Here is a 14332-nt window from a genome sequence, read left to right on the forward strand (position 1 = left end):
TAACATGAACCGTCCTAGTTGTCAATTTATTACTAACCCGGGGTTGCAAGTGACCACTAGTTTATCACCGAACAGTATCCCTTCAGGGTAATCGATATTTCCGTTCTCCACTTCTCCAGCAGAGCCACAGTTCCTCCCTGAAAAAAGATAACCCTCATAAGGATTTAATCACACGCATATGTGGCATCCGGTCTAAATGAGTAAAATGACTGGATATCGATATGATTCAACAGAATGGTTACTAGATATTATCAGTCACTCATCTATTCATCCAGCATTTATATGTTGGTAAGACGTCATTTCCCGGTTGGTCAAAGACCAGAGAATATTGCCACATTATTGCTGCTTTTACAAATTTGAATGTAAAAATTAAGTGTCATTATTCACTCTCGCATTTCAGCATCAGAGTAGTCCAGTTGCCAGCAGTACAAGTAATGGACGGAGACCCTCCTGCAGTCACATAGCCATTATTGCAGACAAAAGTCACTTTCTTCCCCTCTGGGAATGTTTGTAAAAGAATGTCATCGCCCTTCAAACCCATGTTGTCTCCTCCTACAGGTTTGGAGCAGTCTTGAGCTACGAAGAAAAATACAGAAAGAGAAAGATGAACACTAAAAGTGAGGACAAGATAAGTAAACAGCTTGTGTATAATCACACATAGCCTATGTCACAAGCTTATCCGCTCTGCCACTTACCTTGAGTTGTAATGACATGGCAAAGACTGCTCAGTAGTAGGAAGTAAGTGACAAACATGACGGAATCTGCCAAGTCTGACTGAAGTCTGGGAGCTTTCTGGCAAAGAGAAACGCAAATTTAAGCTAAACAGTCAGAGTGTTAACTTAGTTAATATGTTTCATAGTCGCATTGATTTCATTCAAGCAGAGCCGACTCCGCGAAACACATTAACACACAAATAACGATAAACATTCAGTCTCAAATAATGTATATATATATATAATGGTTCAAATTCGATCTTCGAAATTCGCCTGGAAATTCGGCATATGTTTTACAAAGAGAAATACAAATATGCCAATAGCAGTAACCATATAGGCGAACTAGGCGATTGCCTAGGACGTCAAATGTGTTGGTGGCGCCGTGTCGCCCTTAGGTCTACTTCTCATTAATAATAGAATTAGAATGACAAGTGAAATAAAACATGTTTATTAAACATGATCATCCCAGGGTGCCCCCTCAGCCACACGTTTACTTGTCAACCTGATTATTAAATTGAATTGATGATTATTGTCGATCATTTCCTAATTGGGGGAAAACTTCAAACTAATGATTTTGTTTCAAGTTCCCGTGACGTTTCCAGTCTATGGATCAGACTCAAACACACGGAGCTCTGAAGCAGACCTGTGCGTCGCTTAGCGTCCACTCTCGCTGTAAAAACAGAGACGAGCAGCGGCTCAGACCACGGAGCTGCTGCAGCACGCCTTCCCTGGTCTGTGCAGCTTCAGGTTTATAAAGGACGCGCTCTGCTGTGGGCATGCTGCGGCAGATGTGTCCCGTTTGTGCTCCGTGTATTTCTGCCGTAGTTTCGGTTTCCCACCCCCGATGTAGAGCAGCGTGCAGCCACTTCCCTAAACTTTTTGTCTCATTCAGAGACCAGAGTCTCAAACGGGGCTCTGTGTCTGTCAGGAGGTCTGAGATCTACCATATCAGCAGAGCACTCACGTAATGCACGGAAGACTATGGTGCAGGTGGATTATTTTCTGAAATATTGTGACTTTATTCTTGTAATGGTCTATTATCACTTTATTTTTCTCAAAATATCACGACTCCTCCAAATCTCAGAGAGCACAGATGAGTTATATTTTGAATGTGCACAAAGTTTTGAACACATCTGAAATATTACAGTCCAGGGGTTTATTAATAAATTAAAATGAATTAATGTATCCTTGAGGTGAATAATTGTCATATGCACATTTAAGGAGGTTACTTCCCCAACAAAAGACGCAAAACAGGAGGGAGGAGTAAATGATGCTAGGCTACATGTGTGCTGACTCAGATAGAATTAGAAAAGTCGATCTACAGGAGAATAAATAGATGAAACCAATACAGAATGCCTGAGAGCCTTACTGCTAAATATTCCATTATGTTTTTATATTTGGATTGTAATCTATGTTTCCCTTTACATAAAGATAGTTCCAGCATAAATTGATTCAGAAAAAAGGTAGAAATAGGTGCATAAGAATTCACCTGAATGCAGGAAATGAAGTGTTTAATGCTCAAAATTTCCAGGAGGTGGACCCCCAGACCCCCCCCCCCCCCCCCCATCATAAGTCACCATGCACACAAATCTGGACACAAAACCCTGGCCTTTGGGTTGCCAGACCAGTTATGATTAGACCAACTGTTGGTGCCATCTAACTGACATGCAAGCTAGAAACTAAAATGAACAAATTGCTACTCTATCGCTGACACAGCACTGTGGAGATCTGGCAATGCGAGTGTAAATACCCTATATAATCATTCTATCACCCCTTTAAACCCTAAACCCCATACATGATTATGTCCGGCACACTTATTTATTTACTTTTTTGTTGTTGTTTTTTTTGGGGGGGGGCGCCAAAATTGTTGCTGCATACCCCTCTGACACTGGGTAGTTGCGCTCCTGAGCAATTCAATTTAGCAGAAACGCTTAATGTCAGCTAACGTCCATAATAATTTGACTTTGTGTTCAATTTAATTCATTCTCAGGACATTATAAAATCCATGAAATCGCAAGTTCCTGTCAACCCAGGTTGGGTTTAGCTAACGTAACATCAACAAACGTTAATAATATATTGTTTTAGTCATGTTCAAATGGTAACGCCGTTCTGTTTTCGGTTTGTTTTTGCAGTGTAACCGTTAATTTGTTCAAGCACGGGAACAGTGTTTTGACTTACCCAACTAAATGCGAAGAGTCACTGGCTGCTGCTAATCCACAATGGTGAATGAGGGCTGGTCTTGACGGCAGCAGCTTCTTGTCGGAAACAGGCGTGGCCATATCAGTAATCAGTGATGCATATCTTTTCCTGAGCCGAAAATCACCAACTTTACCACATGCTGTTAACCCTTACCATGGAAATTGAATATTGACGGGAAACAACATGGATCACGTTACCTATAGAATTTAAGTACAAAGTAGCATGAAATGAATATATTTAAGAAAAGTAGGCTACATATACCTTATAACTGAAGGCTACTTGAGTAAATGTAGCCTACAAGTTACATTCCACAACTGCTGATTTGGCCAATACATATTCCATTCATCATTTGAGCCTGTACAAACTGCCCAGTATGCTTCAACTTGTCTCCAAACCAACAGAACATAAATGCCATATGTTTTACCTGTCTGTTTATAATAAGGGTAAACACTTGGCTCAGTATGTAGCAGTCCCCCTCCCTAGAGCTGTAGGGTATATGTGTTGTCACTGTCAGTGGAGAGCACTAGACCCAAACATCCCATAGAAAAACCTTAAGGGGACAAACATAAGATGTAAAGATCTCCAAAATGAATGTGAAAGCCACTCCTAAAATTTCCCAGAAAGACTTTGACCTCTTGTGTAAACCATACATGGTTATGACACGTCTCTTCTCATGGCCGGTTACAATTTGACTTCATTTCAATGGTAACAATGGTGAACATCACACAAGGCATTCATAGAGCGTAATGAAATGAACCAACCCTGGCAGAGTCAATATGAGGAAGTGATGTACTTCCTATGAGTACACTTCCTGACCTCAAGTAAAGTCACTGTTTTTCTCAGCTTGGGTTGAGACTAGAGACCACTGCTCAGTTTTACACCACAGTTACTGTACATCTCAAGGTCAAGGATAATATCTCTGCTTTCTCTTTTTTTCTGATGGAAAGCTGTCATATACTGTAGAGATTGTACTCTGTGTCTATCACTGAACATATTCCTCTGCCAACACTTTTTTTCTAACCAACTGAAATCACTTCCATGCCATAAAACATTCATTGTTTGTGCAAGAGATTAGTTTCCAAATACCTGGCTGAGGTATTTACATTTCTTTATACTCTGAATACACTATCCTTGTGCACATAGCCAGCACAATCATAAAATTTACAGACTGTAGTTGTACCTGTAATTGGTTTACACTCACTAAGACAAGTCACCACACAAGCAACAGCATGCTTTACATTTTTGTCTGCACGCACTCCTTCATTCAATTGTCTCTCAAATCATGTTTCAAAATAAAGCCAACATACTAGAAGTTAGGTCTTCATTAGGACCTAGTTTGGAGCATGATGGAGATGATGAGAGCTGAGTTGTTTGTGTCGGGATCTGTGGGTTTGACTTTCTGCTGTAAAAGGTCCAGGGCCTGAAACACCCCCCTCCCCCTCTTTCATTTGTGTGAAAGAAGGATGTGTGGTGACGGCTTTGTGGTGAACATTTCTACTGACATTGGGTGTGTGCTAAAATACACTTATGTACTTTGATTAGTGTGTCATTGTATGTCAATGATTCATAATTAACAGGTCGTAGAAAGTAGTTCAAATGTGTTCCACACTTTCTTTTAAACAAAAAAGTAATAATCTGTACAGTTACTTCCATATCATTATTTTTACAACATAAATAAAAGGCGGATTTTTACGTGAGAGCATAACAGTTTTTAAAACACTGGTGCTCTAGCAAGAGCAAAAGAAAGCCAACCCCGATGCTTATTTTATTTAAAAGGGAAACTACATACAGAAGTATAAATGATGTTATGTGGTTAAGCAAATCACATGTAAGAATGAGATGACACTAACAAATCCTGTTCAAACATTTTTTTATTGAACCTTCATTTAACCACGTCAAGTTAAGAAAAAAAACATCTTATTTACATTGGCTACATTAGCTATAGGCTACAGAGCACTAGACCTAAACATCCTCTAGAAATCCTGAGGGGACAAACAGAATATGCTGTCACATTGGCCTGCGTCACTCTCATTCATTATAATATTGTCAGACTGTAGTTGTAGGCTACCTGTTATTGGTTTATACAGCAAGACAGGATCTGCAACAACAGCAAGCTTTGTCTTATTTACACACACACACACACACACACACACACACACACACACACACACACACACAGTATTTTGCTTGATCTGATAAAAGTAAATTCAAACAAATAAAGGACGTTCATGTGGCATCACGGAGCAATGACTGGTTTCTTCTCAATTACTGTTTTCCAATTAGTCATGGTTATCTTTCCTAGCTGGCATTGTAAAAGTTGCTTCACTTTATTAAAGCTATTTCATTCTAATATATTATGTAACACATACAATATTTATAGCAGCTTGTTATTTGAGCAAACATGTCTCATCACCTCTTGGTAAGGGCAAGCATGGCCCGGAGATGACTTGTGTATGTGTTGGTGGCATTGGTGGCTATAATTTGAAAGACAATCAGTTTAATAAATGCTGCAATGAAACACTCAGGTAAACACGCTGGCGTGCATTATGACCCAGAGACTTCACAAATCATCACGTGTTATCAAGGAGCGTCGGTAAAAAATAAAACCACAAACCAACGTCACAAGGCTGATATCACTTCCAAAGAACTACCAGTGTGAACTGTAGGTCAATTTACTAACCGGGGCGTTCGCCTCACATGATCTCTCCTCTTCTTCTTGGTACGTTTGTGTCTTGCTTTTGTACATTTGAGTACTACGCACAGACATATCAGTAAGGAAGCAAAAGAAACCCAACGCAGCAATGTGTACCACAAAGGCACTCCTGTCCATTCCCTGTATAAAAACAACAACGATTTGATTAGTGACTGGTTTTCAGGCAACACTTTGTGGATCCATTTTAAGATATATTAATGAACAAATCTAAAAGTTAGAGTACAGTCTAACCTGTACAGTATAATCTAACCTGTTGAAAAACATATCTTGATCAGTTTGATTGATGAGTAAAGACCCGTTTCTTGTGTCCGATTGGATTTTCACGGTAGCTTGGCACGTAGTCACAGGTGGAGTTTTGACTGTGCTGGTGCTCATTCTGTCGGCACAGTCATACATGGGTTGGCCTGATGATTAAAAGGAAAAATATTGCCATTATTGAGCTTGTACTTTGTGCAATAGGGATTTCACAACTATCATGATTTCAGAGAATGTGTAGGACCCAAATGCAGAGAGCAGGCAAGAGTAGTGTTGCTTTGAGGATTTAATAAAAAAAATAAAAGGTATACAAAAGTCCATACAAACAAAAGGAGTCCACAAGGTAGTGATGGGACGTTTGACACTGAGGCACCGAAGCTTGTATCACTCCCGCAAAGCACACTGGTTCAAAGCAGTGTTGGAGCTTGTATCAAATTGAAATAAGCACGTGACTGATGACGTCCGAAGCTTCGAACGTCACGGAAACTCCGGAAGGGTTGGCTGGATTCATGGATTCATGTCGCTGCGTGCTTACCAACGGCCCGTTAGAATTCACTGGAACATCGCGGGGTTTATGAGTGTGGCTTGCAATTTATTTGATTAGCCTTTTAATGGAAATTAGCCTACTTACATACACCTGTACATAATTCTACGTAGCGGTAGAAGATGGGATTGTTGCTGCAGTTTATTGAATCCATATTTAGCCTAATTAAACATACTTACATTCAAATCCTTATCACAGTCATTTATATTATGTTATATTCAAACATAGGCTTTATATTTTTAATTCAGTCATGACATGTTCATGCCATTTAATTAAAGTTCAGTCATGTCATGCCATATGCATGTGTCCATTCTGTGTCTCCTATGTTCATGTTGTAGCTTCGCTTGGCTGTGTCGAGTTCATAGCCGCTGTCATTTCTGCTGACTGACCACCAGATGTCACTGTTGTTTTTGATGCTTTGATGCTTCGGATCATTTTGCGATACAATCAGGAAGAAGCTTCAGAGGCTTTACAAGGCTTTGTTCGCCAATCACTACCCATAGACTGTATATAAGAATGGACCAACAGATCCCGTTGCTCTGGACGGAGACCAGTGAAGGCCGTTAGAAGCACATTTCCAGTGAGCGCTGAGTGTTACTGCGCAGCCTCCAACTGAGAGAGAGACGACGTAAATGTGACGTGAGCAACCTGTCTGGAAGTTGTAAGTCTTCTGGTAGCTGTGCCAAGAGAAATCTCAATCATTCCCAATCTTGTAGAGACGGAGCGCGTAGGTATATAAAAGGAGATAGCATGGACACAGGCTAATTATTTCTAACTAAAATGCTAGTTAACATTAGTAATCCAACTTAAACAGCTAATGTAAGTCCAAACTGCCTGCGAGCTTCTCCTGTACTATACGGAAATTCCTCTACTATGCGACAGTAAGTCGCGTGGTTATGACACAATTGTTAGCCTATTTTTACAAAAACGTCTACTACGGAGCCATAACGTGAGGTACAAGGTAATGGAGCCTTTTATACATTGTCGTGTTTCTTTAGAAATAAACAATGAACAAATAAAGTCTTTAAACGCTTCAGATTTGAAGTTATTCGCTGTCAAAGTGACGTCAAAATGAATGGCAGTCAACGGAATGCTAACGTTGGGTGATCGCTTTGTAGCATTAAAATGGCGCCACAGGAGGTTCGAGCTCTGAAGCGAAGCTTACCCCCTTGTCACTACCACAAGGAAGCAGGCAAAAATCCCTCCAGAATGTGGAGGAAAAACAAAACTGGAAACACAGAGACAACGGGGTAGACTCCACAAAAGACCACGAAACAGAATACAATGACTTGACAACAGACAAGGGAAACACAGAGACTAAATACACAGGGTAACGAGTTAACCAGGGACAGGTGACACAAGGGAAAGGAACAGGTGAAACACATCAGGGCTGGGCAGAACAATCAAAAAAGGTGGGAAAACACAAGGCAGGAAGTAAAACAAGACGAGACAAGACAGAAAAACCAGACTACCAAAATAAAACGGGAAACAGAAACATACAACAGAACATACAACCATGACAACAACAGCCTCAAAACACATCAGTCCTTATCAGTGCATTCTATGAAGCATGTGTTGTATATTGCTATTTAAAGCCCTTTATGGTACGATTCATTTATCTTTAACATGTAAATCTGATGGCACGATTTTTTTGTTTGTAGAAAAGGGAGACAACCCCTTTGAAAACTGGCGCAGTGTATGTTTCCTGGGTCAGATGGTCAGGTGGTAGGCCTATGCACTGCTGTTTGCCCAAATGGCCACTAAGAGTCGCCAAAGTCCAATGCATACAAGGGCTTCAATCCAAAATGAGTCTGTCTAAACAGAAGGTTTTGGGTTGTTTTTTTTTGATCATCCTGAAAAAATAGTTAAAATATAGCTTTAATTGGACATTTTCAAAGCCTTTAATGATAAAATCCTACATCAGAATGGTCCAATATTACCCGAGTGACAGTCTGGGTGTGGTGTACTATCGCTCTGAGGTGAAATGAGTCTGTCTAAACAGGAAGTTTCTTTTTTTTTCCTATCAGCCTGAAAAAGAGTTAAAATATAGCTTTAATTGGACATTTCCAAAGCCTTTTAATTTAAAATCCTACATCAGAATGGTCCAGAAAAAAGAGTTAATATCTTAATATCTAGACTGTCACTCGGGTAATATCGGACCATTCTGATTTTAAAATGAAAGGCTTTGAAAATGTCCAATTATAAACAATAAACAGCCAATGTCATTTAAAAAAAACAATTAAAAAACAATATTCCCAATGATAAAGTATATCAATAGTCAATAATTTACAATATCATAAGCACCAATTTTGTAAGATTCTAAGGTCTTTTTCTGCAAACAATGGCTGAGGAGTGTATTTAGATAGATAGATAGATAGATAGATAGATAGATAGATAGATACTGTATTGATCCCCAATGATGTCAGTTGTTACTGACATCACAACCGTAGGAAAAAACAGAAGTGTGAAAAGTGCGTTGGCACAGAGGAAACAGAGCCACAGCAATAGCAAACCTGACTTGGAAATGTTGAGTCACTGGAACTCACAGACAGACGTTACACTTTTGAAGACCCACACATGACAACAGTGTTCATGAATAAAAAAATCTCTGTTTACTTCTGTCCTCCACTAATACTGTATCAAGCTTTCCACGCCCACATTGAAAGCATAACGTTAGGTTGTTTTGTTTAGCCTTGACCTTTATAACTCTACAGTAATAAAGATTAAAACAGCTTACAAAATATTCTCTGGAAGCAACAAGCATTCATAATGACACAAACCTCATAAAAGGTTATGCATGCTGTACCCAATCAATACACCTTTACTTTCCTTAAAACCCACAAGGACCTGTCATAAAAGCATTATTACACGCCATAATCACCACACTCACCATCCATTATGGTTGCAGAGAGCACATTCAAGTTCACGAACCTTCATACATAATAGATAGAGCAAAGCAATTCTGAGATTCTGTCTTGTCAAAATCTTTACATGTAATCTCTAATGTCTCTTTGTTGTGTCAGTATTCACTGTATAATGATCGGAGGTGGAACGAGTACAAAAATATTCTACTTAAACAAAAGTACTATTATTTGTACGATCTTTCACTTAAAGGTGCTCTAAGCGATGTTGGGTGACGGCACGTCTTGTTGACGTTCAAAGTATTTTCAAACAAAACGAGGCTAGCTCGCCCCTCCCTCCTCCTCATCCCATCCCCTTCCCCTCCCTTCTGTGCTTCCGCGCACTAACCCCCCAACCCCCACCCCCAAATCCTTCTTGTCGGTTATTGGCTGGAACGCTGGAAGACTGTTTGTTATGTTTGGTGGTGCAGGCAGGCACAGTTTGTTTTTGTTGGCGTTTGTGGAGCCTGGGCTGTCTACACAGACCGTGTGTTCAGGGGACAGGCAGCTAGCGGATAGTGAGGAGATGTTTGCTGTATGTGACAAAAAATGTTGTATGCCTAAAAAATGCGTGACATCGCTTAGAGCACCTTTAAGTACAAGTAAAATTACCAGAACAAAAATCTACTCAGCAAGTAAAAGTAAAAAGTAGCTCATTTCAAATGTACTCAGAGTAAAAGTTACTCAGTTACTTTTTTAACAGCGACTTTCCTTTGAGTTCAACTTCAGCAGAATTTAAAGGGGTTTGGCTTCTAGCTTGGTCTGCACCGCTGGTGGTGTCTGACTTGTCCATCTCCATCTTTCTTGTGATTTCAGCACCAAACTGGCGCTGCCCGTCCTGCCCATCAATAACTGCAGTAGTTTGGGGCGTGATTTTTTCTTTAAATTTTTCTTCTTCTTTTTTTAAACTCAGTAACAGATGTGATTTAAACTGCAGCAAAATAAATACAACACTTCAAACAAAACATACAACATAAAATTAAAATTACAGATTTAAAAAAAACCCAAGTAGAAGTACAAAAAATCTTCTCAATTACAGTAACGCGAGTAATTGTAATTTGTTACTTTTCACCTCTGATAATGATAATAAATATAAAACCAAATAAGTGCTGGTATAAAACAAAGATCTAGGTGATTTACAGCTATTTCTTCTACTTTGTTGTGCATGTGTTATGAAGCATTTTTAAGGAATTGATAAATCACTTTAAATACAGGCTTCATGTTACCAGTTCTTGCTTTGATATTTACGTATAGTAGAGAATACATAACATCTGTTCTTACCCTGCATATGAATGACGTAGATACAGCTGTTGTATGCAGGCAGCAGAACCTGCACAGAGAGGATGACACTCCGCTGACTGCTTATGTCATTACTGGCAATGCAGTAATAGTCGCTGTCCGTTTCCACTGTGCCACAGTGTAGGTATAAGTCTGATGAGTGGTGAAGCAGAATATCCTTGTAGTGTGTGTACCAGGCGTAACGAACGCCAGTGCCCTTTGTACAACCACAGCGCACGGTCACTGGCTGACCCCAACATGTCCGCCTGTCCACCAGAGAGCTCAAGGGCTGAAGACTGGGCTCAGATACTGGAACTGGCACAAAGAAGAAAGCAATGTATTTAGAATTCAGCTTGACAATAGGAATACAAGTCCATAAGTGTCGTAATGACGGCTACAGGATATTACACGTTCATTTATCCAAAGCGACTTACAATTGCTATATATATCAGAGGTTGCACACCTCTGGAACAACTAGGGGTTAAGTGTCTTGCTCAGGGACACATTGGTTGATGTAGCAGTGGGAATTGAACCCAGATCTCCCACACCAAAGGAATGTGTTATAGCCACTGTGCCATCACCACCATCCTGGATATCATTCTTACCACATTTAATACAAAACTTTTTAGCACTTCAACACTGAGTGTTAGATAAGATTCATATATACATCACAATACTGGACTATAGTGCAACTTGCACAAACATAGATTTACTTACATCTTTATAAATACTAGTAGTATTTATAGTATTTATATTTTTTAGTAGGAAAAAAAGGTCCAAGGCTCTTCTTGTGAAAAAAATAAAATAAAAATCCTTTATGGCTAATGGCTATTTCATATTGAAGTCTACATTAAAAATAGAACTTGGAAGCAACCCACGCGTATCAGCACAAAGCGGCCTTCTAAATCTATGTTTTTTTATTCTTTTTTTTCACAAGAAGAGTGCCATGGACCTTTTTTTTCTCTTTTGAAGCTTTGTGTTCCCTTTCCAAAGAGCACCTTCATGATTTGTTTTGAACTTCCGAGCACTCCTGAGTTCTTCTTGTTACTATTTGAGTAGATTACACTGAGTACATTACATTGAGTACAGTACATTTTTATTCGCCACTTGTATATACATATGTACATTCTTTCCTGTGTATATTTTTTGAGTAGTTGTTCTTGTATTCTATCCTATTTCTTATTTCTTGTATATTCTTATGTGCTGTGGGTCTTATAGTTGCTGCTGTAGCACTTAAATTTCCCAATTTGGGATCAAAAGTCTTTTTTATCTAATCTAATCTAATAAAAAAAAAACCTCATTGTGATTGGGGTTTATTCTTACCTTCAGTGATGACCACATTAACTGAAGTCATGATGTCAGCATACACTTTGTCAATCCCAACCCAGTATACTCCAGCGTTGTCAAGTTGGAGATCTGTGACTTTCACAATCACCCCTCTTCTTCCCGCATCTATTATGTGAGCCCTGTGTGTATTTTTAGTTTTACTTTCTGAATCTACAACTATCTCACAGGTGCGTCTAGAATCCCCTCGGCACCAGTACTTTTTACTGTACAGGAAGCGGCTTGCGTCGTACTTGCAGATAAGAAGGAATTCGCCTCCGATATGTGCTGTGATGTCCCTTTTATCACACTCGAGCTGAAGGCTTGCTGAAAGACAAGAGTCCAATTAGAATGAAACTGCTCATAGCCACAGCAATCAGAGGAATGCTCTAGTTTCAGGTTGTTCCACAAAATACTCAACTTTCAATTTAACTGATTTCATTTCATTTTTTGACCCAGATTATAATCCTGAAAATGAAAAAACTAAAGTGAATTCAAAGTGGGTTGGCAGCGCATGTTGGTTTTCAGGTAGTTACTTGAGACATTTCCCATGTGAAATAACATTTGCGTCTGCAAATATTATAATTTTCAGATTTCGGATATCAAATTTCCACATCGTAGGCAGCTCACACACATTTCACATATGAAGTAAGAATGATGATAAAATATAACATAATTAAATGGTTATCATAAACACATCCAAAAATCACGCACTTTCACCACTGCCACGCAAATATGACACTGTTACACCATGAGCACTAAATAATATTACAGAAGCTTACATACATTTTTTTTTAATCTATTTCACTTACTAATAAAGATAGGATTATTGATAAAATTACAGTTTAATATTAAACTTTGTTCTTGAAACAGATGTTTGCAAAAGAAAACTGCCCCTCAAATGGACATTCTAATCTATTTTTCATTTTTTCAAAAGGAATGGAAATTATTATCCCTTTTAGACACTTTATGATAAATAAAAACAGCATTATGATAATTAATACAAGTTTCAAATTGCACAGCCCACTCACCATGAAAAAGCATAATCAGACACAGTGTCCTCATTTTGATGTTTGAAGTTGTGGGCATGAAATGGTAACAACTATAATCAACACTCAGGAAGCTGTAGAGATGGACTGTGGTGATCGTAGCTTCCTGTAGGTGCATTGTGGGTTACAGAAATGCTTTTGCGTGCTGCAATGTCCCTGAACACATCTATACTGTGCTGTAGGCCACATTTACTTCAGGCTGTGTAATTGAAAAGCCCCTTAAAGCATGTACAGCCTTGGTTTCATAACTGGGGGAAAACGATACTTTCAGTGAAAACAGGAAATCACACATGAAATAAACTTTAACAAATTAAGTTTATTGTAAACTTCGGTAAAATGTAAATAGTTGTTACCCAGGTAGGTCAGTAATGAATGCAGCGTATGACTGAGCATAGTGCGTGGTGGGTGCAGACAAAACACAAAATCTTAATCAATCCAGCTGGTGGGAGGAAGACAGACCTAAGAGATGAAGCCACTTTACTTAGGTGGAATCGCTTTAAATTTCAATTCAATTAAACTGCTCCAAACAGCTCTGTTGTAGTCCAGCCTTTACTTCCGTGACAAACGTGCGTCACTTTGTAACACACGTTACAATGCTCGCCTAGCTGCTAGCGTGGCACGCCCTCATACTCTGCTTCTGACTGGCTAGTAGTCCTTACCTAGCTACTGCGTCTGTGTGACTCCCAACAAAGATGGAACAGAAGTGAGATGCCTCACTCTGTAGCTAAAACAGAGAGCTCTACACACAGGGTGAAAAGAGGAGCTGCAGCAATGTGCAGTACAACAAATATATGGTGTTTTTTGAAAATTAAATCATGTAAACCTATTCTGGTACAACCTCTAAATACAACTATGAACCTGAAAATGAGCATAAAATGAGCACTTTAAAGTGTCAATTTATAACAGAAGTTATCTCAGGACATTTTACAGATAGAGTAGGTCTAAACCACACTATAATTTACAAAGACCCAACAATTCCCCCCCCCCCAGAGCAAGCATTTGGTGCGACAGTAGCGAGGAAAAACTTCCTTTAAACAGGCAGAAACCTGAGACAGACCCAGGCTCTTGGTGGGCGACCATCTGCCCGTTGCCAGATGGGACACAGCGACACAGATACAGGTATACTGAAATATGATGTCTGCTGTCCTCCCCTACTCTGGCCATCGGCTCCTGAGCCAGGAAGCCAAGCCAACCCCACAAGCAACTGGCAGAGGAGGAGGGACGTCACCGTTCACAGTATTAGACTTTTGAAACGTTTGACAATCAAATTTCACAAACCCATGAGTAAATTGAACCACTCAGCTCCATGTCAGAATATCCATTTGTGTAAATGTACCACAAAGCCACTAGATGTCACC

The 14332-nt window shown here is 39.4% G+C and overlaps 2 protein-coding genes across 2 annotated transcripts in view; both read right to left on the reverse strand.

Annotated features, from left to right (window-relative positions):
• LOC116043715 (sushi, von Willebrand factor type A, EGF and pentraxin domain-containing protein 1-like) overlaps window positions 1-3114 on the reverse strand; it is a 161813-nt gene extending 158699 nt beyond the window's left edge. Inside the window, exons 1-4 of the mRNA XM_036008549.1 lie at window positions 2892-3114; window positions 696-792; window positions 388-576; window positions 38-137 (exon numbers count right to left, since the gene is read on the reverse strand). Of these exons, the coding sequence (XP_035864442.1) occupies window positions 38-137; window positions 388-576; window positions 696-753 (347 nt within the window). The 5' untranslated portion in view covers window positions 754-792; window positions 2892-3114. The remainder of the gene's footprint in view (window positions 1-37; window positions 138-387; window positions 577-695; window positions 793-2891) is intronic.
• A 2207-nt stretch (window positions 3115-5321) lies between these two features.
• LOC116043721 lies at window positions 5322-13139 on the reverse strand. The gene is made up of 5 exons (XM_031290602.2): window positions 12957-13139; window positions 11926-12252; window positions 10606-10917; window positions 5876-6029; window positions 5322-5745 (listed from the first exon to the last, which is right to left on the reverse strand). The coding sequence occupies exons 1-5, from the start codon at window positions 13090-13092 to the stop codon at window positions 5580-5582; spliced, it is 1095 nt and encodes a 364-aa protein (XP_031146462.1). The 5' UTR covers window positions 13093-13139; the 3' UTR covers window positions 5322-5579.
• Between the last annotated feature and the right edge of the window lie 1193 nt (window positions 13140-14332).

The sequence above is a fragment of the Sander lucioperca genome, chromosome 12 (genome assembly GCF_008315115.2).
Source record: "Sander lucioperca isolate FBNREF2018 chromosome 12, SLUC_FBN_1.2, whole genome shotgun sequence".
NCBI lineage: Eukaryota > Metazoa > Chordata > Actinopteri > Perciformes > Percidae > Sander > Sander lucioperca.